Source organism: Phaenicophaeus curvirostris, chromosome 27 (assembly GCF_032191515.1).
Source record: "Phaenicophaeus curvirostris isolate KB17595 chromosome 27, BPBGC_Pcur_1.0, whole genome shotgun sequence".
Classification (NCBI taxonomy): domain Eukaryota; kingdom Metazoa; phylum Chordata; class Aves; order Cuculiformes; family Cuculidae; genus Phaenicophaeus; species Phaenicophaeus curvirostris.
The window spans coordinates 4,188,400-4,211,736 of NC_091418.1; the positions used below are offsets into that span (position 1 = coordinate 4,188,400).

A 23,337-nucleotide genomic window follows, 5' to 3' on the forward strand; every position below is an offset into this window, starting at 1 on the left:
AATCATCAGCTTGAGAGAGACCAATGCAAGCGGTTCTAGGTAGCTCTTCTCTCCAAACTGGCTGACTAGAGCTTCTTACCATTTTCTACAGGTCAGCCTACTAAAATCCTTATTTAAATGAGATTTTTGCTAGTCTTAAAATCAGCATTGGTTCCCTAAATACTTAGTATTAAAGTCTATATCATATTTTTTAATATATTCATATATATATATAAAAAAAAAAAAAAAGAGTATTCTACCCTTCAGAGTCATGCTACATGTTCTGAAAGCCAATAAAATCTATTTAAGGACACGACTGTCCCGATGCTTTGTAACAATTTGGTACTAAAGCTTCACATTTTGAGAAGAGAAGTGTCACCGGAGGAGGACAAGGCTTTAAATGTTCCCTAGGATAAAAGCTCAACGACATCACTGAGGAGTCTATCTAACATGAGACAGCACGAGTGACTTTCCGGTTCCGCGGATGCCCCAGAGGGGCCCGTACAGTAAACAATGAGAGAGAGGAAGATCGAAAACTCATTTGCAGAAGACGTTTCAGAGCTTTACAACTTCCGAGTCTTTACGCGCCTGCGAGATTAGGTCCCCCGTGTCGATAAGTCAAACGCTTTTCCCTTCCGAAACGGCTCTAAATGGTTCCACAACAAAGAGAATCACGTCCGTTTACACCGAGCCTAACTACACCTACGGCTGTTGGGGTTCTCCTTAATTTAAGACTACTGGTAAAATGAAAATCTCACATTTAAAACTTCCCCTTAAGAAAACAGGTCAGGAAAAGAAAAAGCTTCATCACATGCAAACAACGCAATTTCTTCTAATGTTTTCTAGGCATCAGACAGGTTTTTCCTACAAGGAATAAAGGAGCTGGATTCATAGAAAAGACAAGACTACAACAATTACCTAATATTAAAATACGCTGATGGATTTAATTATCCTGCTTGAAAATTTATGCAGTCTTTGCCTCCTGCAAATCAAACTGTGTTTGCCAATACCAGGGGCCACGTTGATTCCCCAAAAAAAGCTGATTTAAACTGGTTTTATTGCCAGTGCTTTCTTAGTTTATTTCACAACCAGCTTGTTTTTCCTAAGGAAAATGCATTTTTGCGCCAATCAATAGTTTTCTCCCGCAGAGATTGTTAATTTTATCACCATAACAGTTCAACGTTTAGACCACGCACAGCGGCAACGCAAGTCAGGTTGCGCTACGGAGGCAAACTGATAAAATTAAAACTTGCTGGTGGCATTTTGCATTGAGAGAAGCCCTTGCAACATTGAGACAGTTGTAAACTCCGTCCAGCAACTCTGACGTGTCTTGCAGGCCAAGAGGCAGGGGAATGGGAGGAGAGAGAAGAAAGAATGTGGATAGCGAAACACCTCAACAGAGTTCCAACACAATACTGAATTCCAGAGTTAGCAAAAACCTGGATATGTAAGGAAAGGGTGAAGTCAGGGTCATGCTTAAAATGGTCTCGAGTCAAATTTACTAAATGGGACAGGAACACCTTCACAGGTCACGCGGATTCCCAGGTTTTGCACTCCGTCTCTCAGTAAGTGCTGGCCGAAGGCGTGGTCAGTCGTTTCCCAATGTAGATGCTGAAAAGAGAAAGCACAAAGCAAACTGTATTTCATAGAATCATAGAATCACCAGGTTGGAAGAGACCCAACCGGATCATCGAGTCCAACCATTCCCATCAAACACAGAGACCAACTCCGTTTTCCAAACACTCCTCACGCGCTCAGCTACTTTGGTTTGACTCTCAAGTAAATTTGATCGGATTCTTCCAAAGACTTCTCTTCTATAAAATTCCTTCCAGAGTGGGATTTCCAGGTGAGTCTGGAAGGACCAGCGACATCAACATTCGGTAAAAGCGGGTTCTTCCAGTCCCACGTTCATTTGAAAAGCCCAACCTGAAAGCTTTTGAGGAGCTCCTGAGCAGCATTCCCCACCGTTAATGGTAAAACAAGCAGAGTGCAGCCTGAAAAGGGAGGGGGAGAGCTCTAAACCACCGCGCGTTGAGGATCTACGCAAACACTGACCTCTAACAAATAAATCCGGGCAAGATTTAATTCATTGCAGATATTCACAGTTCTGCTGGAGCACAAATATCTCACAAGATACTCCTATATCCTGTAAGCTAACCCATCAATTAGGAGCACAAGAATTTAAAGGCGTGTGAACTACACCCCCAGAAACAAATCGGAAGCGTATTTTGAGTACCCGTCTGTGCCCCCGTCACAGAGAACATGAGGTGGATAAACACAACGTAAGGATTTAAGCAAGCTCAGAGATTATGTTGGATTACACAGGCAATGAAAACGTCGCTAGGCAGAGCCACAGCTGGTCTGCAGGACACATCCAGCGTTTCGTGCGTCTTTAACTATTCAAACCTTGACTTTCAGCAATATCCCACATATCAGCAGCGAAAACTGCAGCGAACACAGAGACTCAGTTATTTGCACAGTGAGTTTGTGTAAGAGTTAAGAGTCACATCACCATTCCAGCTATTCTGTTCTTATTTTTCCTAAATTATAACCTGCAGCATTTAAGTGGAACGCCTGGATGTGTTGTAGTTGCAAAGGTTATTTGCAAATTCCTGCATTTTCAATATCAGAAACATGATTTATTCTAAAAATAAAACCCACAAGTGGCTGCAAAGTTTTCCTGCATTTCAAAAAGTCTCTCTTGAGCCTTTCCAGCAGGCACCTGACACACAAGTAAAGTGGAAAAGCAAAGCCAGAAGCAAAAGTTGAAGAAGGAAGTTAAGAATCAGGTCAATACTTACCCTAGTCCCAAAGCCAAAACGTGAGATATGAACAGAGATGGAATGAAAACCTTAAGGAATTCTGCAGAGAAAATGCCACCTTTTTTCATTGCTCCACTTTTCCTCATACTTAAAGACACTGAACGTTTAGGATGTCTGAAATGAAATTCCCTGGAATAAAAGGGGGAGGGGGGGGAAAAAAATTCAACGAGATTTTTTTGTTTCTTTTCTTTTTATGCACACAAACACGCAGATCTCTTTAGGAACGTTTGTTAAAGTACAAAGAGCTAGAGATCCCTTACCGAGTAAGGAATCAAGGAGAATAACGGGAGGGGTTGTGGAGAGACCACTTACACAGACAGGATACAGACAAAGGGCTGAAGAGAGAGGTAGGTCCAGAGAGGGAATTTCAGGATGTGATTTGTTAGCAAGAGCCTCATTTTTTTGTTCCAAACAGAGATACAGAAGTCTGCCAGATTTAGAGAGCCTCCTCTACTTTAATAAAAATGCTTTGCACTCAAGGATCTCAACGTTTCCCCTTCCGCGGCTGAACATTACATACTTTACATAGAAAGAGAGAAAGGTACAGAGGATTTAGGAGACGTGCTCAGCACTATTCCATCCCATAAGCCAAAACTAAACCCCATGAATCCCAGCTCCAAGTACCCAGCTCTCCCAGTAATTATCCTCCTGTCAAGACACTCCATAATCAGTTCGCTGTGGTCTGATATTCTCTTTGATAAAACCGTCCTTCTGTTCCTATCAAGATTTTCATACTTCACTGTCCTGACTTTTTGCAGCCTCCCCAAAGAGAAATCTCTCTGGTTTTAAGGTGATTTTATTTGGAGAGCCAGAGTAATTCCACGCAATCGTGACTTACAATTCTCCTCTCCCTCATATGAAAAAAATATTCATTTAAAACAGAGTTTCACTCACTTTGGAGGAATGTTTTCAGGCCTACTTGACCAGTCTGACACCCAGTCAGCGCTCTTCTTCAAGACTTCCAACTCTTTCTCTCCTTCTACTGCTTCTTCTTCAGACTGAAAACAGACACGGGACAAGGTTTACAACACTCTGAACCTTATGGGGTTAAACTGAGGGGAAAAAAAGATAAGCACAGCTGATAAACGAGCAAATTTTCTCAGACTGGTGATTATTTAGAAGAGAATCCACCATGCTAACAGGAGGCTCTGCAGGAGCACAAATGTCATGCCTATATCCAGGGCTTCCACATCATTACAACTTGTTTGGGTGTGTTTCGTTTTTATTTTAAAGCTAAAAAGATATTAACCAAAGCTTTTACAAATGGCAAAACCTTTAAGCTGATGGCATGCGATTTAAAGCATACAGAACAAAGACATCCAATTAAACAGGCTTAAAAACCTGTATTTGGATGATTTTTAAGGTGTTATTAATCATTTATAATTTATATTGCTTGCAAACTCGCAGGTTCTGCTGGGGGCATCCCAGACACAGCAAGTACTCGCTGCAATAGTCTGGCTCCAAAGATTTAACATCACATCAATAGATGCAAATTTTATCAGACAGGGAAAAAAGTGAACTAGGTAGACTAGAGAACGCCGCCGACTTTGGTACAAACCCCTTCTCTCAGTGTGAAAACCATTTCCTGAGTAAAATAAGATAAAATCCCTCTCAACGTTGAAGGGGGAACCGTACCAAATCCAGAATGAATCACCTGTCACAGCAGCGAGGTGCAGACCTACCCAAAAACCTCACGCGGATCGCTCTGGCTCGACAGGGCAGAGCTGCAGCAGCCCCACCGCGGGGCCCTTTCCCTGACAACACAAAACGTGAGGATTCATTCTTCCAGGAACGCTTTTAATTTATACTGCTGAAGGCAGCAGAATCTATTAAACCATCTGACTCGGAGCTCGGGGTCAGCATCCCCTCAGCCGGAGATCCCTCGCTGCACCCCGAAACCTCGTGCGAAATAGAAACACCTCAAACCCAAAGCAGGTTTGGAGCACGCAGCACGAGCAGGGTTAACCGGATGATCTTTTAAAGTCCCTTTCAACCCCAACCATTCTATGATTCAACGATTTCTCAGCCTCATTCTTGCCCTCGCTCCCCAGCCATCAATCACTAGATGTCAAATTAACACAGAACACAAACTTTTAAAGTTTACTAACCCTTCCCCGTTGTTAAAAATAATTGTTCTGGAATGCGTTTTCATTTAACAAAACTTTATTCTGAAAACAACCTCTTAAAAAAAAAAAAGATAACTTAGTTAAACTGACATAAGCTTGAGTGCACAGAAATTATTTACCTCCTCACAAGGAGGTTCTATATAAAGCTCTAATAATAGAGATGGAGTAAAAACCTGCAGGAACACAGCGCAAGAGCAGCCTTACCCCAATGACTAAGGGACACCTCTGAATTTTGAATAAATAAGGTTTATACAATCCATTTGCTTGTGCTGCAGGTAATCACCAAGTTCAGGGTCTCAGAATGGGAAAAAAATTGCTAGAAAGCCATAATTTAATGTATTTTGATACATTTTAGACCTGTTGACGTGACAGAGCGCTTGCTCTGTCCCTCAAGCACTCGAACACTGATATATAAATATATGAATGATTCACAACATCCACAACTTTAAATATATTTTGTAACGTTTAACGTAATTTAAAGGTTACCAAAGACAATACCTGAGAACTGCTGTCTTTACTTGTGTGCATTTCCACATCAAAAGTTATCTGTCCGTCATCTTGAGGCGAAGGGCTAAAAAAACAGGGATTTCATGATGTCATTTGTCACACGACACTGTCACCTGAAGAATCATCAGTGTAAACAGCATCACGGTTGAATCACTTCCACGTGCGCCTCTGCATACTGTTCGGATGAGTTAGAGACTAAGCTGCCCTTCAGACCACAAACACCAGGATGAGAGTCTTCCAAACGCCTCAGCTTTCCATTTTTAACTTTTATAATCCTACCTTTTCTCAAAGGAAAGCCACGCTCAAAACTTCAACCCTTCCTTCATTTAGATAATACTACTTGTATTGTGAATTATATCTCTTTTTGTATCACCACAGGCAGAAACATCGCAGATAGGATGAGAGAAAGTGGCTTCAAGTTGCGCTAGGGGAGGTTTAGATTGGATACTAGGAAAAATTTCTTTACTGAAAGAGCAGAGAAGCACTGGACCAGGCTGCCCAGGGCAGTGGCAGAGTCCCCATCCCTGGAGGGGTTAAAAAAACATGTAGTTGTGGCACTGTGGGACATGGTTTAGACGGCACAGTGGGGTTGGACTGGATGAACTTCAAGGTTTTTTCCAACCTTAATGATTCTGCGACTCTACATTTCAAGGCAGGCGTCTCGTTTGACAGCCAGTTATCCTGAGCCAACAAGCACCCCAAGAACTGGCACAGGACAAACCGAAGCCTGAAAAAAACCTTTCCACCCCTATGAAAACCTCCGGGATTGAAACGGCGATGAAACATTTCCTTACCTGTCGCAGTGGGAGCTACCCCTTGAGCTGCTCTGTCCTGATTCATGCTGGGCATCCAGGAGAATTTTTTCCATGTCTCCATTGTGGATGGAGGATGAGGAAGGGACGTGTTCCAGACCCCCGTTTTTCCCGTTGCCGTTATCGTTGCTATTGCCGTTGCCGTTCATCTGTAACTCCACCCAGGAACCTGTTGGGCCGAGCAGACGTCACTTCATTAAGAGCACTGGAAGTAAAACCCATCTGAGGTTTATCAATCACACACACAGAAGAAAACACCAATGTGGTGAATCCCGATAACACACGTTGCTGCCAGGAAAACGCTCATAAACACATCCTGAAGACAAGAGGGACACATTTCCTCCTCTTTCACCACCAAAAACACCCCTATAAAGTTATGTTCTGTCGCTATCCATCTCTGGAGCTACCCAAATAAAAGGTCCCCTCTCTGAGCTATCAATACTTCAACAGCCATGCCTCTCCCTGCAGTTTGAAGCCTCAATTATCTGTGTATCACTCAATATCTCTAAATCACACAAGCTGCCCTGCTTCCTGTTCTCCATTCCTTTCGGAAACAAACTTCCATCTCCTTTTGTGCAATTGCCTCATCTACAATTTCACGTTCTCCTTCTCTCTTTACTCCCTGAAAGGAGGTTGTGGAGAGGAGGGAGCTGGGCTCTTCTCCCAAGGGACAGGGGACAGGACGAGAGGGAATGGCCTCAAGCTCCACCAGGGAAGGGTCAGACTAGATATCAGAAAGAAATTTTTCACGGAAAGGGTCATTGGTCCCTGTCCGAGGCTGCCCAGGGAGGGGGTTGAGTCCCCTTCCCTGGAGGGGTTTAAGGGACGGGTGGACGAGGTGCTGAGGGACATGGGTTAGTGATCGATGGGAATGGTTGGACTCGATGATCCAGTGGGTCTCTTCCAACCTGGTTTTCTATGATTCTTAATTCCCAGGGCCCTGAATCCCACCCCGTTTTTCACACACACGACGCAGGCTGCCACGCTCGGCCTCATCCCACTCCAACAGCTCCCACCCAACATCACCTCTCCTACCCCAACCGGAACGGCTCACACTTCACTTCAAACCCTCCGAAGCTCAACGCAGGCGTTCTGCTTCCTTTCAGGAAACATAATAGTTCCTTTTTTCCTTTCACGATGTTTCCTCTCACAGCCCAAGTGCCAAGCTAACACGTTCCACCACAGTTAGATTAAGAGATCGCACTGCTAAGAAGCCAAAATAAAAAAACTGAGCAGCATGAGAAATCCAGAGCTCCCACACAGAGTAACAGTTAATAATTTCAATGAAATCACTTCAGCCTCTCTGGTTTATTTAATATGCAGGTTGAACGCAAAACAACGTTTACTGGGACGTTCTTTAGTGACATGTTTCAATTCAGAAAATATCCTTAATTCTCAACCATACCAATTGACGTCCTGAGGGGAAGAGATCGGATAGGCTCGTACGGCTCGATATGCTCCAAATATTTAAATATGTTCTCTACCCAACTGTGATTCGAACTTTTGCATTAAGATATAAAATAAAATCATTTGACCACTCAGCCACTTCATTAGCCACATCCAGAGCAGTGGTGGCTGCCCCATCCCTGGAGGGGTTCAGGTCCAGCTTGGATGGGGCTCGGAGCCCCTGATCCAGCGGGAGGATGGAACTGGATGGGCTTTGAGGTCCCTTCCAACCCAACCCATTAAGAGAGCAGTTTCAGGTGCTTTGTGTCTGGTTAAATTTTTATCTTTAAAAGCTATAACATCTTCATTACTGAGGTAAAACCATTCAAGGAAAAAAAAAGAAAGCCTAAGGATATGAACACAAGAACTGAGACTACTTCTTAAATATTATTTGCGCAGGTTCTTGACTTCCACAACGCCCTTTTGAGTGCCTGCATGTGTTTCCATCACCAAATTCCAGCCCTGGGAACACTCTCAGTGACACAGGAAAGGACGGATGCCACAACAAATCCACCTTGGATTCTGTGAAGCTGAAACAGAGTTTATCATTCATACCACTAATTAACTACGCCATCAGACTGGTGACAACGGAAGCACGGTGCTCATTAGAGCCCTGGCGGTTTAGTCTCGTTTCCCCAGGCTGTATTCACAAACGAGGAATTCAGGGTGTGTTGCAGAGCTCTTACGCAGCGTCACGTGGCGCACACCAACCCCGCACGGCTCTTGGGATAATGGAGCAGGAAGCGGGAGCAGGCAGCTTTGGAGAAGCGTGGAATTACGTGGCTGGAAAAGACCTTTGAGATCATCGAGTCCAGCCGTCCCGGTGTGCTACTAAACCATCCGTGAGCACCTCATCTGCTCATCTTTTAAACACCTCCAGGGACGGCGACTCCACCGCTGCCCTGGGCAGCTGTTTCAGTGCCCGAGAACCTTCTCAGCGAAGGAATTTTTCCCACTATCCAATCTAAACCTCCCCCGGTGCGCCTTGAAGCCATTTCCTCTCACCTTGTTGCCTGTCACCTGGGAGAAGAGGCCAGCACCCACCTCACCTCCTCCAGAGAGCAATAAGGTCTCCCCGTAGCCTCCTCCAAGCTAAACAGCCCCAGGTCTCTCAGCTGCTTCTCATATGACTTGTTCCCTCTGCTTTGCTCGGCCTAGACAGCCTGACACCGTGTACACTCAGATTTATGGCGATTGTGGCTGTGTAAACTCCAAAATAAAGAGGCCACATTGTAAGAACGATATCAGGAAGGTGGATTTGCCTCGTAGCAACCTCCTTACAGCACGAGTCCGTGGCTAGAGACAAGCAGGCAGCAACTGCAGTTGGGAGTGAGGTCAGGAAGCTCTATGTTCTCCAACAACCGTTCTGGAGCAGAGAGCATCCACCGGGAGAACTGCAACGCTTGGGATCTGTGGAGACATCCGTTAGTACAACCTCAGCACGACAAGAACCCAGGGCAAAGGTGCAAAGAGACACCTTCCTCCAACACCCAGCACAGCAGGGAAAAACTGAGGGGAAAAGGATCGGAACCGGCTGCTCCAGCGCAGCGGCCAGAGCCCAAAGGAGAAGGATCGGAACCGGCTGCTCTAACGCAGCTGCCAAAAGCAGCTCCGCAGGTTTCCACAAACAAAACCTTCATTAAGGTTTCTCCCAGACTCCCAGCGCTCGCTGTTCCTCTAAACGCGCTGTGGCCGGCCTGGGAAGCTCACTCCAATTAAACTGCGAGCCAGGAGTCCCAACCAGCCGAGCAGCAGTTTACATGGCGAGCGGCACGTTCTCCCTCTGACCTCACTCGTCATGAGTCAAAATACACTCAGGGAAGCGTAATCCCCAGCAGGTTAAACGCGCCGCATGCTCCAACCAGCAGCCGGTTTGGGACAGGGAGACTCCGATCGGAAGGATGGAAATCCCTGCTGCTTTCGAAAGACGCTCAGGAATCTATTTGATGATAAATAATAACTGAGAATAAATAATAAATAAACAGCCCAAGGAACAGAAAGTGCTTTTTGCACCAAGCTTTCTTCACGAGGACACAAGTTACGTTATTCCTCCACGTGAGAGCTCTTAATTTCACCATATTTCCAGCCAAACTGGTAATGGGGGAGAATTAATAATAATTAATTAATAATAATTTGATAGGAATGGTTGGACTCAAAGATCCGGCAGGTCTTTTCCAACCTGGTGATTCTATGATTCAGGAATATCACAGAGTTCTCCTCCCTTCACATAACACACAATTCCAAACACACAATGTTTATATAAATAGTATCTTGTTCCAAAATTGTTTGAATTCTGGCCATGCTCTAAGGCTAATTATTTCACTACTAATTGATATGCACTGACATTAATTACACGTTTCCCATAACCACTGGGCTGTTCAAACAACAGCAGCAAAACGCATGGGGGAAGAGGGGTCTCCTTTTGTTTCTGCATTCTTGGGGGGGGAAGAAATCAAGGACAATAAATAAACTATATATACGAAAAACGGCTCCAAATTAGGAGCTCAGAGGAAGGCAGAGCCATGGTCAACTTGAATAAAGCAAAATATCACTTTTACAATGAATTACACCATTAATAACATAAGAAAGGGATGCAAAGAAAGTTGTCTGGATTCCCATAATGGTAATTATTAAGCAGATTATCCCTGACAAAGCTGGAAGGGTTCCTGCCTGAGGTGAGATTTGTTTTTTTTTTTTGTCAATATGTAACAGAGCTTTATAATAATTAAAATAAAGGAAGCACCTAGAATTCCCACAGCAGGCGGGTCTTTTTTCTGAGGGGTGAACTCAAAGCACAGGTTCAGTTCCCAATTTTATTTCCAGCTCTTCTAACCTCCGCTCCGAGCACTAAGAGATCTTTGAAGGCTCCCAAAAGCACAAAAAAAGAGACACAAAACGAACAAGCGTCTGAGCTCATTAGCCTGAAAAGCTTCAAGAACGGCACAAAAGGTACCTCTAACACCCTTGTGGAGGAGCTGAACATCCAAAAGCAGCACTAAAGCCTACGTGGAGCCGCTTGGAAGGGTTTGTTTTGTTCACAGAGCATCAAACATTTCCTCTCCTACCTTGCGCTCACCGCCTTCAGTAATCACATCGATTCTGCTAAGCCTTCCCGTGCTGATCCAGCCATAAGACCTACGTGGGCAGATCCCGCGCAGGCTTTACAGGGCTCATCTCTCGTTGCTCCTACCCTACAGCAGAGGAACGCGTCGCACTGAGCGAGTTAACACACTAACAGAAAACAAAAAGGACATCTTAAAACTCTCAGAAGCATCGGATCGTGATTTTTATTTTTTTTGGGTGAGGCCCTAGGCGTGTCGCAACTTTAATACCGGGTAATTGTTATTTAATTACGCTAACAGCCCTGAATAAGTTGTTAAATTTGGCTCAGGGAACATTGCTGCAAACTGCCGTGTTACCGGGAGATGCAAAGTCACCATCGTGTTATGAAATAGGTGCAGTTTTTCTTCTCTAACACAAACCACATCGAGTTACACGAGATCAACCAACCAATACAGAATCACAGAACGGGTTGGCTTGGGAGGGACCTCAAAGCACACCCAGTTCCACCCCCTGCCATGAGCAGGGACACCTCCCACTGGATCAGGGGCTCCAAGCCCCATCCAACCCAGCCTTGAACCCCTCCAGGGATGGGGCAGCCACCACTGCTCTGGGAAACCTGTTCCAGGGTCTCCCCGCTCCCATTGTGAGGAATTTCTTCTCAATGTTTCATCTAAATCTTCCCCTCATTCCAATTTAAAGCCTTTATATAGTAGTAGTGGTGTCAGCTTAACTTCACTGCAAACCACAGAGGCAACAGGTAATCATTAATGCAATTTAATCACATCTTCACTTTAATAACGACGAAGAAAAGGAGACATCGAAGCGCTTAAAATGGGGGGGAAGCACCTGCCAAGCGAGAGCCTACACGACCCCCACGGCTGGGGCTGTTGGAGGAACAAAAGGATGCAGCAGAGCGCTGACACCGGTGCCGGATCCAGGAGGCAAACAGCTCACGTCAGTGTTATTGACTCAGCCCCGGATAAACTCCTGCCCAGCGCCGCGCTCCAATCCTGCCCCGCGGGATCCCCGCACGGGAACCGGGGTCAGCCGGGGAGCAGAGGGGCTGCTGCTCTGCGCCCCTCCTCTGGCAGCACCCCCCCAAAGTACAGACCCCTCTTTCTCAAGCCAGCCCCTCTCCTCCTCAAGCAGAACCCCCCTTCTCCTCCTCCTCAAGCAGGCACCCCTTTCCTCAAGCAGGCCCTCCCCTCCTCCTCAAACAGATCCCCCCTCCTCCTCCTCAAGGAGGCACCCCCCTTCTCCTCCCCAAACAGCCCCCCTTCTCCTCCTCCTCAAGCAGAGCCCCCCTTCTCCTCCTCTTCAAGCAGAGCCCCCCTTCCTCTTCAAGCAGAGCCCCCCTTCCTCCTCCTCAAGCAGGCCTTCCACTCCCCTTCCTCCCCAAACATCCCCCCCTTCTTCTCCTCCTCCACACGCAGATCCCCCCTTCTCCTCCTCTTCAAGCAGGTGCCCCCCTTCTCCTCCTCTTCAAGCAGGTGCCCCCCTTCTCCTCCTCAAACAGATCCCCTTCTTCTCCTCTTCCACAAGCAGATCCCCCCCTTCTCCTCCTCTTCAAGCAGATCCCCCCTTCTCCTCCTCAAACAGCCCCCTCTTCTTCTCCTCCTCAACCAGGCGCCCCCCTTCTCCGCCTCAAAGAGCCCCCCCTTCTTGTCCTCCTCAAGCAGCTCCCCCCCCTTCTTCTCCTCCTCGAGCAGATCACCCCCTTCTCCTCCTCTTCAAGCAGGTGCTCCCCTTCTTCTGCTCAAACAGCCCCCCCTTCTCCTCCTCCTCAAGCAGGTGCTCCCCTTCTCCTCCTCAAAGAGCCCCCCCTTCTCCTCCTCCTCAAGCAGATCCCCCCCCTTCTTCTCCTCCTCAAGCAGATGCCCCCTTCTCCTCCTCTTCAAGCAGATGCCCCCTTTCTCCTCCTCAAACAGCCCCCCCTTCTTCTCCTCCTCAAAGAGCCCCCCTTCTTCTCCTCCTCAAGCAGACCCCCCCCTTCCTCCTCCTCAAGCAGATCCCCCCCTTCCTCTTCCTCCTCAAGCAGATCCCCCCTTCCTCCTCAAGCAGACTCCTCCTTCCTCTTCAGATAGAACTCCCCCCTCCTCTTCAAGCAGAGCCCCCCCCTCTTCTTCAAGCCCCCCCCCCCCCAACCAGCTCCCTCCCCCTCAAGCAGCACACCCCCCCCGCACTCACTGTTGAGGCCCGGCTCGGCGTGCGTGGCCTCGGCGGTCGGGGAGGGGTTGTTGTTGTTGTTGTGGTGCTGCTGCGGCGGCTCCGCGGGGCTCGACATGGCGGGGGCGGAGGCGACGGCGGCGACGACGACGACGACAACAACCGAGCGAGCCCCGCTCGGTTCCCGCCACGCCCACCCGGCCCCTGCGCATGCGCCGCGGCCTTTCCCGCCACGCCCGCGCCGGCGCCGCGCATGCGCGATGGGGGCTTTCCCGCCGCCGCCCCGCCCACCGCGCGTGCCGCGCGCCACGGCGCCTCGCCGCCCCGGAGCCGCGCCCGCCGCGCATGCGCAGATGGGGGGGGGGGGAGGGGGGAAGGGGCGTGGCCTGGGGAGAGCGAGGGGGCGGGGCCTGAGCGGGGGGGCGGGGCCTGAGTGACCCCCTGCCCCCCCCCCAACCTGCTCACCCCCCCCGAGCCCCTCACCCCCCATTTCTGGCCCCCCATTTCTGTCCCCTCAGCCCCTGCCCCTCCTCCAAGGCCCTTTTCACCCATATGAGCCCCTGCCCTCCTATTTCTGTCCCCCTCAGCCCCTGCCCCCCCTCCAAGGCCCTTTTCACCCCCCTGAGCCCCTGCCCCCCCATTTCTGCCCCCCCTCCAAGGCCCTTTTCACCCCCCTGAGCCCCTGCCCCCCCATTTCTGCCCCCCCTCCAAGGCCCTTTTCACCCCCCTGAGCCCCTGCCCCCCCATTTCTGCCCCCCCTCCAAGGCCCTTTTCACCCCCCTGAGCCCCTGCCCCCCCATTTCTGCCCCCCCTCCAAGCCCCTTTTCACCCATATGAGCCCCTGCCCCCCATTTCTCTCCCCCCCAGCCCCTGCCCCCCCTCCAAGCCCCTTTTTCAGCCCCTCTGAGCCCGTACCCCCCCATTTCTGCCCCCCAGCTCCTGCCCCCCCTCCAAGCACATTTTCACCCCCCCGAGCCCCTGCACCCCCATTTCTGCCCCCTCCAAGCCTCTTTTCACCCCCCCTGAGCCCCTGCCCCCCCATTTCTGCCCCCCCTCCAAGCCCCTTTTCACCCCCCCTGAGCCGCTGCCCCCCCATTTCTGTCCCCCTCAGCCCCTGTCCCCCCTCCAAGCCCCTTTTTCAGCCCCTCTGAGCCCGTACCCCCCATTTCTTCCTCCCCAGCCCCTGCCCCCCCTCCAAGCCCCTTTTCACCCCCCTGAGCTCCTGCCCCCCCATTTCTGTCCCTCCTCCAAGACCCTTTTCACCCCTATGAGCCGCTGCCCCCCCATTTCTGCCCCCACAGCCACTGCCCCCCCCAAGCCCCTTTTTCAGCCCCTCTGAGCCCATACCCCCTCATTTCTGCCCCCCCATTTCTGTCCCCTCAGCCCCTGCCTCCCCTCCAAGGCCCTTTTCACCCCCCTTGAGCCCCTGCCCCCCCATTTCTGTCCCCCCCAGCCCCTGTCCCCCCCTCCAAGCCCCTTTTTCAGCCCCTCTGAGCCCGTACCCCCCCATTTCTGCCCCCCCATTTCTGCCCCCTCAGCCCCTGTCCCCCCCTCCAAGGCCGTTTTCATCCCCCATGAGCCCCTGCCCCCCCATTTCTGTCCCCCCCAGCCCCTGTCCCCCCCTCTAAGCCCCTTTTCATCCCCCCTGAGCCCCTGCCCCCCCATTTCTGCCCCCCCCATTTCTGTCCCCTCAGCCCCTGCCCCCCCTCCAAGCCCCTTTTCACACCCCCTGAGCCCCTGCCCCCCCATTTCTGCCCCCCCTCCAAGCCCCTTTTCACCCCCCCTGAGCCCCTGCCCCCCCATTTCTGCCCCCCCTCCAAGCCCCTTTTCACCCCCCTGAGCCCGTGCCCCCCCATTTCTGTCCCCCTCAGCCCCTGTCCCCCCTCCAAGCCCCTTTTTCAGCCCCTCTGAGCCCGTACCCCCCATTTCTTCCTCCCCAGCCCCTGCCCCCCCTCCAAGTCCCTTTTCACCCCCTCTGAGCCCCTGCCCCCCCATTTCTGTCCCCCCCAGCCCCTGCCCCCCCTCCAAGCCCCTTTTCACCCCCCCTGAGCCCCTGCCCCCCCATTTCTGTCCCCCCAGCCCCCCCCTCCAAGGCCCTTTTCACCCCCCCTGAGCCTGTACCTCCCCATTTCTGCCCCCCCATTTCTGCCCCCCCAGCCCCTGTCCCCCCCTCCAAGCCCCTTTTCATCCCCTCTGAGACCCTGCCCCCCCATTTCTGCCCCCCCCATTTCTGTCCCCTCAGCCCCTGCCCCCCCTCCAAGGCCCTTTTCACCCCCCCTGAGCCCGTACCCCCCCCATCTCTGTCCCCCCCAGCCCCTGCCCCCCCTCCAAAGCCCTTTCCCCCCCCTTTCCCCCCCCCGGCCGCTCCCACCCCTCAAGGGCTCTCGAGTGAAGGGGGGGAGCGGCTCCTCAGAGCCCTGACGGGAAAGGGAGGGGGGGGCACCCATGGGGGGGGGGGAATGGGGGGTCAGGAAGGGGACATGGGGGATGGGGGGACATGGGGGGGGACAGAGGAATGGGGATACGGGTGTGGGGGACATAAGGACTCAGGACATGGGGGGACATGGGGGGGCAGGGGAATGGAGACATGGGACAAGGAGGGACATGGGGACATGGGGGGACAGAGGAATGGGCACATGGGGACAAGGGACATGGAGGGTGGAGGAATGGGACCATGGGACAAGGAGGGACATGGGGACATGGCGGGGGAGGCAGGGGGCATGGTAGGGGGGAACATGGGACACAGGGGGCGTGGGGACATGGGACATAGGAATGGGGGGGCAGGAGAGGATGAGGGGGACGTGCAGGTGTGGGGACACTGATGGGACCAGGCCATGGGGGACACAGGGTGGGATGGGGACATGGGGACCCTGGTTGGGACCCCAGAAGGACGCAGCCATGGGGATGTGGGGTGGGATGGGGACACTGATGGGACCCCAGAAGGACCCAGCCATGGGGATGTGGGGTGGGATGGGGACATGGGGACACTGGTGGGACCTGGTTATGGGGGATGTGGGGTGGGATGGGGACATGGGGACACTGGTTGGACCTGGCCATGGGGGACACAAGGTGGGATGGGGACATGGGGACACTGGTGGGACTCAGCCATGGGGGATGTGGGGTGGGATGGGGACATGAGGACACCGATGGGACCTGGCTATGGGGGACACGGGGTGGGATGGGGACATGGGGACACTGGTGGGACCTGGTTATGGGGGATGTGGGGTGGGATGGGGACATGAGGACACCGATGGGACCCGGCCATAGGGGACACAGGGTGGGATGAGGACATGGGGACCCTGGTTGGGACCCCAGAAGGACCCAGACATGGGGATGTGGGGTGGGATGGGGACATGGGGACACTGGTGGGACCTGGCTATGGGGGACACAGGGTGGGATGGGGACATGGGGACCATTGTAGGACCTGGCTATGGGGGACACAGGGTGGGATGGGGACATGGGGACCCTTGTAGGACCTGGCTATGGGGGACACAGGGTGGGATGGGGACATGTGGACCCTTGTAGGACCTGACTATGGGGGCTGTGGGGTGGGATGGGGACATGGGGACCCTGGTGGTGCCAGCGGGGGGGTTGTTGGGGCAGGGCGGTGTCACACGTGTCCCCTCACGCTGGCCAGGTGCCACGGCCGCGCCCACGGGGCCATAAGAGCCCGCGAGGCCCCGCGCTGCCACCCGCCATGGCCTCGTCCCCCCCCATGGCCTCGTCCCTCGCCGCCGCCTCGCTGCTGCTCGCCCTGCTCTGCGCCCCAGGTACGACCCCGCACCCCGAAACCCAAGGGTGTCCCCAGGGAGGGGACCCCAAGGCTGGGAGCCTCCCCCCCAAAAGCTGGGGGCCCCCCAAATCTGGTTGTGCCCCAAATCTGGATGCTCCCCCCCCAAAAAAAAGGCACTCAGCTTCGCTTAGGACTAGGTGCACCCCCAAATCTGATTGCAATCCCCCTCAAGAGCTGAGTACAACCCCCCCCAAAAGCTGGGTGAGCCTCAATCTGAGTGACCCCCCCAAAATCTAGGTGCCCCCTTGAAAGCCGGGTGCTCCCCCCCTCCCCAGGGTTGCATGCACCCCCAAATCTGGGTGCCCCCAAAAGCTTGCTGCATCCCTCGAGCTAGGTGCCCCCCCCAATCTGGATACGCTCCCCCAAATCTGGGTGCCCCCCCCTAAAGTGTGGGGGTCCCTTCTTGGGGAGGGGGGGGTTGGGTGGGGGTCCTGGACCCCTGGGTGCCCCCCTTGAGGGGTTGGGGTGGGATGGGGCACCTTGGGGGTCCTAGGGGGGACTGGGGGGGGGGGTCTGTGACCCCTGGGCCTCCCCATAAGGGGTGGGATGGGGCACCTTGGGGGTGTGGGGGGGGCTGAACCCCCAAGTCCCCCCCCGAGGGGGTGGGATGGGGGGGATTGGGGGACCTTATTGGGTGCTGGGGGGGGGGTCCCTTTGGCCGGGGGCGGGGGGGGGCTGGGTGCTGACGGCCCCGCAGGGCTGGGGGCCCCAAGGGGGGGCTGCCAGGGGCCCCCCGACACCCCATGCCGGAGCTGGGAGACGGCGCTGCAGTGCGGGGGCCTCTGCGCCCCCCCCGCCACGGCCCCCCCCGCCACGGTGAGAGCCCCCTGTCCCCAGAGCCCCATCATGTCCCCGAGCCCCGCAATGTCCCCATAATCCCCCCAGTGTCCCCATGGGATCCCCTCCAATGTCCCCAAGCTCCCCCTCCATCCCCATAACCCCCCCATGTCCCCAAGCCCTCTATGTCCCTATAATCCCCTCTATAGCCCCTTAACCCCCCCACGTCCCCATAATCCCCCTTTGACCCCCCCAATGTCCCCAGAATCCCCTCTATAGCCCCCCAATGTCCCCAGAATCCCCTCTATAGCCCCTTAACCCCCCCACGTCCCCATAATCCCCCTTTGACCCCCCCAATGTCCCCAGAATCCCCTCTATAGCCCCCCAATGTCCCCAGAATCCCCTCTATAGTCCCTTAACACCCCCATGTCCCCATAATCCCCTCTATAGCCCCCCAATGTCCCCATAATCCCCTCTATATCCCCTTAACCCCCCCAATGTCCCCAGAATCCCTCCTATGTCCCCAAGCCCCCCCATGTCCCCACACACCTGTGTCCCCTCCAGCCTGCACCCCTCCCGTCTCCATACCTGTGCCCTGTGTCCCATGTACCCATTTCCCTGTTCCCCTATGTCCCCATCCCCCCATGTCCCCATTCTCCCCATGTCCCATGTCCCACGTCCACCACATCCCCATTCTCCCCATGTCCCATGTCCCCATTGTCCCATATCCGTGTCCATGTCCCCATTCTCCCCATGTCCCCATTGTCCCATATCCATGTCCCCGTTCCCCCATGTCCTATGTCCCATGTCCCCATTCCCCCATGTCCTATGTCCCATGTCCCCATTCTCCCCATTGTCCCATATCCATGTCCCCATTCCCCCATGTCCTATCTCCCGTGTCCCCACTCCCCCCATGTCCCCATTCTCCCCATGTCCTATGTCCCATAGCCGTGTCCATGTCCCCATTCTCCCCATGTCCCCATTTTCTCCATGTCCTATGTCCCATGTCCCCATTTTCTCTATGTTCCACGTCCACCACGTCCCCATTTTCCCCCTGTCCTATCTCCCATGTCCCCATTGCCCCCTGTCCCCATCTCACGTGTCCCCACCCCCCGTGGTGCCACCTCCCGCAGGACATGTGCGCCGACTGCCAGCAGATCGTCACCCTCCTCACCCACATGGTCAACACCTCGGCCACCAAGGTGCTTGGGGGGCCGGGAGGGGGGCGTGGGGCGGCCACCGCCGGGGCCAGCACAGGTGCCATGGTGGCTGTGGGGACAGGTGGCCGTGGAGGGCTTCCTGCGGCAGGAGTGCCAGGCGCTGTCGGTGCCCACCCTGGTGAAACCCTGCCAGAACCTGGTGCACGAGTACATCAACCTCCTCCTCGCCGACCTCGAGGGACACCTGGTGAGTGGGCACCCGTGGGACATCTTGGGGCGCTGGGAGGTCTGGGGACACCACCCGTCTGGGGACACCTTGGGGTGCTGGGGCAACTGGAGCCACTGCCCACCTGGGGACATCTCAAAATGATGGGGTCACAGCCAACCTGGGGACATCTCAAAATGATGGGGTCACAGCCCACCTGGGGACACCTCAAAGTGCAGGGGTCACTGCCCACCTGGGGACATCTCAAGGTGCTGGGGTCACAGCCTACCTGGGGACATCTCAAAGTGCTGGGGTCACAGCCTACCTGGGGACATCTCAAAGTGCAGGTGTCACTGCCCACCTGGGGACACGTCAAAATGATGGGGTCACTGCCCACCTGGGGACATCTCAAGGTGCTGGGGTCACTGCCCACCTGAGGACACCTCAAGGTGTTGGGGTCACTGCCCACCTAGGGACACCTCAAGGCGCTGGGGTCACTACCCACCTGGGGACACCTCAAGGTGCTGGGGTCACTGCCCACCTGGGGACACCTCAAGGCGCTGGGGTCACTGCCCACCTGAGGACACCTCAAGGTGTTGGGGTCACTGCCCACCTAGGGACACCTCAAGGCGCTGGGGTCACTACCCACCTGGGGACACCTCAAGGTGCTGGGGTCACTGCCCACCTAGAGACACCTCAAGGCGCTGGGGTCACTACCCACCTGGGGACTCCTCAAGGTGTTGGGGTCACTGCCCACCTGGGGACACCTCAAGGCGCTGGGGTCACTGCCCACCTGGGGACACCTCAAGGTGCTGGGGTCACTGCCCACCTGGGGACACCTCAGGGTGCATGGGGACACCATGCCACCTCAGGGTGCCCTCTCTCTCTCCACCCAGAAGCCCTCAGCCATCTGTGCCCACCTGGAGCTGTGCCCGGGTAAGCCTGGAGGGGGCCCGGCCGCGTCCCCGTTCTCGGCACTCAGTGTCCGCCTGCAGGTACGGAGCTCGGGGACATCAATGTGGGGTCTGCTGGGCACCAGCACGGGTGGTTGAGTGGGCACGGACACCCCTGTGGGAGGCTCTGTAGGCACCTCTGGGCAAGTCTGCAGATGACACTAAGCTGGGTGGAAGTATGGATCTGCTGGAGGGTCGGGAGGCTCCAAAGGGATCTGAACAGGCTGGATCCATGGGCTGAGACCAACGGGATGAGGGTTAACAAGGCCAAATGGCGGGTCCTGCCCTTGGGGCACAACAACCCTGAGCAGCTCCAGACTAGGAGAAGTCTGGCTGGAAACTGCCTGGAGGAGAAGGACCTGGGGGTGTTGGTTGAACAGGAGCCAGCAGGGGCCCAGGGGGCCAAGAAGGCCAAGGGCATCTTGGCTTGGATCAGACACGGCGTGGCCAGCAGGGCCAGGGAGGTTCTTCTCCCTCTGGCCTCGGCCCTGGGGAGACCGCTCCTCGAATCCTGGGGTCAGTTCTGGCCCCTCCCCACAAGAAGGATGTTGAGGCTCTGGAGCGAGTCCAGAGAAGAGCAACGAAGCTGGGGAAGGGGCTGGAGAACAAGGATTGCGAGGAGCGTCTGAGAGAGCTGGGGGTGTTTAGGCTGGAGAAGAGGAGGCTGAGGGGAGACCTCATTGCTCTCTGCAACTCCCTGAGAGGAGGTTGTGGAGAGGAGGGAGCTGGGCTCTTCTCCCAAGTGACAGGGGACAGGACGAGAGGGAATGGCCTCAAGCTCCACCACGGGAGCTTCAGGCTGGACATTTTCCATTTTTCATGGAAAGGGTCATTGGGCCCTGTCCGAGGCTGCCCAGGGAGGGGGTTGAGTCCCCTTCCCTGGAGGGGTTTAAGGGCCGGGTGGACGAGGTGCTGAGGGACCTGGGTTAGCGATTGATGGGAATGGTTGGACTCGATGATCCGGTGGGTCTTTTCCAACCTGGTGATTCTATGACCTACCCGGGCATGGACACCTCCAGGGGAGGCTCTGTAGACATCTACCTGGGCTTCCTTAGGGCTATTCCCATGGGCCCCCTTGAGAGGCACCTCCTTGGCTATGAGCACGGGCTCCACCACGAGCCTCCAGCGTTGTCTCCCGTCCCCAGGTGGCCGCCAACCAGACGCTGCCGGTGCCGCTGCCGCGGTGCTGGCTGTGCCGTACCTTCCTGGCGCGCGCCGAGGCCGCCATCCCCAAGGAGACGGTGGCGACGGCGGCGGCGGGGCTGTGCCGGGTGCTGCCGGCGGTGGTGGCCGGCGCGTGCCAGTGCCTGGCGCAGCGTTACGCGGTGCTGGCGCTGGAGGGGCTGCTGGGCCGCCTGGGCCCACGCCTGCTCTGCCAACTCCTCCTGTCCTGCCGCGAGGGGGACGCGGCCTGGTGGCCCGACGGGGACAACGTGGCCACCACCGGCACCGAGGTGAGCGGAGGGCGGGCGCCAGGCCCCAGCGAGGCGACAAGGGCACCCGAGGGTGGCACAGCCCTGGGGGACGTGTCCTCAGGGTGGGTTTCCTGGGGGCTGCGACACCCTTGGGGACCCCAGGCTGTCCCCTGAGAGACATGGTGGGGTGTCACACCACCAGGAGGGACGCATCTAGGTGTCACAGCCACCAGGAGGGACCATCCAAGGTGTCAAAGCCCCCAAGAACCCACACTGAGGACATGTCCCTCAGGGCTGTGACACCCTTGGGGATCCCAGCGTGTCCCCTGAGACGAGGCGGGGTGTCACACCACCAGGAGGGACGCATCTAGGTGTCACAGCCACCAGGAGTGACCATCCAAGGTTTCACAGTCCCCAGGAGTGACCATCCAAGGTTTCACAGCCCCCAGGAGGGACCATCAAGGGTGTCACAGCCCCCAGGAGGGACCATCAAGGGTGTCACAGCCACCAGGAGTGACCATCCAGGGTTTCACAGCCCCCAGGAACCCACACTGAGGACATGTCCCTCAAGGCTGTGACACGCTTGGGGACCCCAGTGTGTCCCGAGAGACGTGGTGAGGCGTCACAGCCTCTAGGAGGGACACATCTAGGTGTCACAGCCCCCAGGAGCAACCATCCAAGGTTTCACAGCCACCAGGAGGGACCATCAAAGGTGTCACAGCCCCCAGGGGACAGGCTGGAGATCTAAAAGGTGTCACAGCCACCAGGGGACACGTCCAAGGTGTCACAGCCTCCAGGAACCCACCCTGAGAACATGTTCCTCAGGGCTGTGACACGCTTGGGGACCCCAGCGTGTCCCCTGAGAGACGTGGCGGGGTGTCACAGCCTCCAGGAGGGACACATCTAGGTGTCACAGCCACCAGGAGGGACGCATCTAGGTGTCACAGCCCCCAGGAACCCACCTTGAGGACATGTCCCTCAGGGCTGTGACACGCTTGGGGACCCCAGCGTGTCCCCTGAGAGATGTGGTGAGGCGGCACACCACCAGGAGGGACGCAGCTAGGTGTCACAGCTCCCAGGGGACACGTCTAGGTGTCACAGCCACCAGGAGTGACCATCCAAGGTTTCACAGCCCCCAGGGGACACATCAAAGGTGTCACAGCCCCCAGGAACCCACCCTGAGGACATGTCCCTCAGGGCTGTGACACCCTAGGGGACCCCAGCCTGTCCCCTGAGAGGCGTGGCGGGGTGTCACAGCCACCAGGAGGGACCATCCAAGGTGCCATAGCCCCCAGGGGACACATCCAAGGTGTCACAGCCTCCAGGAGGGACCATCCAAGTTGTCACAGCCCCCAGGGGACAGGCTGGAAATCTAGAGCGTGTCACAGCCCCAAGGGACACATTCAAATGTGTCACACCACCTAGGGACATGTCCTGGGATCCCAAAGGGTGTCACAGCCCCTAGAGAACATCCTGAGGTGTCACAGCTCCAGGAGAGATGCCATGGGGTGTCACAAAACTTGGGGACACGGTGAGGTCCCTAAAAGATGTCGTCCCCCCCCAAAAAAGACTGTGGCAGGATCCCCAAGGGTGTCACATCCTCAGGAAGGGGGACGCGCACTCAAGGTGCCACCAGGCCCAAGACCCCCAAGGGACGTCACCCACCTGCAGGTGCCATCACCCGCTGGGACACCCCGAGGACCCAGAAAGGGGGGGCCTGGGGTGTCTTTGCTTCGGGGGGCGGAAGGGGGGAAATTACCAAGGAAACCCCTGACCCCTGGGTGTCCCCCCCCACCAGGATGTCCCTTTGCTGTCCCCAAACCCCGGTCCCTGCGCCCTGGGGCCCCTCTACTGGTGCTCCAGCCCCGCGGCCGCTCGCCGCTGCCACGTGAGTTGGGGACAATGTGGGGGAGGGACACAAAAATAAAAAAAGGGGGGGGGTTGGATCCAGGCCCCCCAACTCCCCCCTCCCTCTCTTTCAGGCCCTGCAGCACTGCCAGGACCACGTCTGGAATTAACAGGGGGCACGAGAAGCCCCCCACCTCCCACGTCCCTTGTCCCCAAAAATAAAGCTTGGATTCTGCTCTGCCTCAGTTTCCCTCAGTTTTTTTTG

General features: G+C 55.0%; 2 protein-coding genes across 2 annotated transcripts; one reads left to right on the forward strand and one right to left on the reverse strand.

Moving 5' to 3' along the window:
- Positions 1–198: 198 nt before the first annotated feature.
- BNIP3L (BCL2 interacting protein 3 like) lies at positions 199–13,077 on the reverse strand. The gene is made up of 6 exons (XM_069877645.1): positions 12,943–13,077; positions 6,229–6,415; positions 5,426–5,498; positions 3,696–3,799; positions 2,781–2,930; positions 199–1,590 (listed from the first exon to the last, which is right to left on the reverse strand). The coding sequence occupies exons 1-6, from the start codon at positions 13,037–13,039 to the stop codon at positions 1,542–1,544; spliced, it is 660 nt and encodes a 219-aa protein (XP_069733746.1). The 5' UTR covers positions 13,040–13,077; the 3' UTR covers positions 199–1,541.
- A 3,519-nt stretch (positions 13,078–16,596) lies between these two features.
- Positions 16,597–23,299, forward strand: SFTPB (surfactant protein B). Its single transcript, XM_069877531.1, has 8 exons — positions 16,597–16,691; positions 17,412–17,530; positions 18,625–18,693; positions 18,773–18,898; positions 19,753–19,851; positions 20,955–21,263; positions 23,023–23,112; positions 23,207–23,299. The coding sequence occupies exons 1-8, from the start codon at positions 16,619–16,621 to the stop codon at positions 23,240–23,242; spliced, it is 921 nt and encodes a 306-aa protein (XP_069733632.1). The 5' UTR covers positions 16,597–16,618; the 3' UTR covers positions 23,243–23,299.
- Positions 23,300–23,337: the final 38 nt, after the last annotated feature.

Bases quoted from the DNA above. Each gene is read 5' to 3' on its own strand.
- BNIP3L (XM_069877645.1), bottom strand. From the start codon at position 13,039: ATGTCGAGCCCCGCGGAGCCGCCGCAGCAGCACCACAACAACAACAAC. The intron at 6,416-12,942 runs GTGAGTGCGGGG...TCGGCCCAACAG, and splicing joins CGCCGAGCCGGGCCTCAACA to GTTCCTGGGTGGAGTTACAG. The intron at 2,931-3,695 runs GTGAGTGAAACT...CTTTTATTCCAG, and splicing joins CCTGAAAACATTCCTCCAAA to GGAATTTCATTTCAGACATC.
- SFTPB (XM_069877531.1), top strand. From the start codon at position 16,619: ATGGCCTCGTCCCCCCCCATGGCCTCGTCCCTCGCCGCCGCCTCGCTG. The intron at 17,531-18,624 runs GTGAGAGCCCCC...CACCTCCCGCAG, and splicing joins CCACGGCCCCCCCCGCCACG to GACATGTGCGCCGACTGCCA. The intron at 19,852-20,954 runs GTACGGAGCTCG...TCCCGTCCCCAG, and splicing joins CACTCAGTGTCCGCCTGCAG to GTGGCCGCCAACCAGACGCT.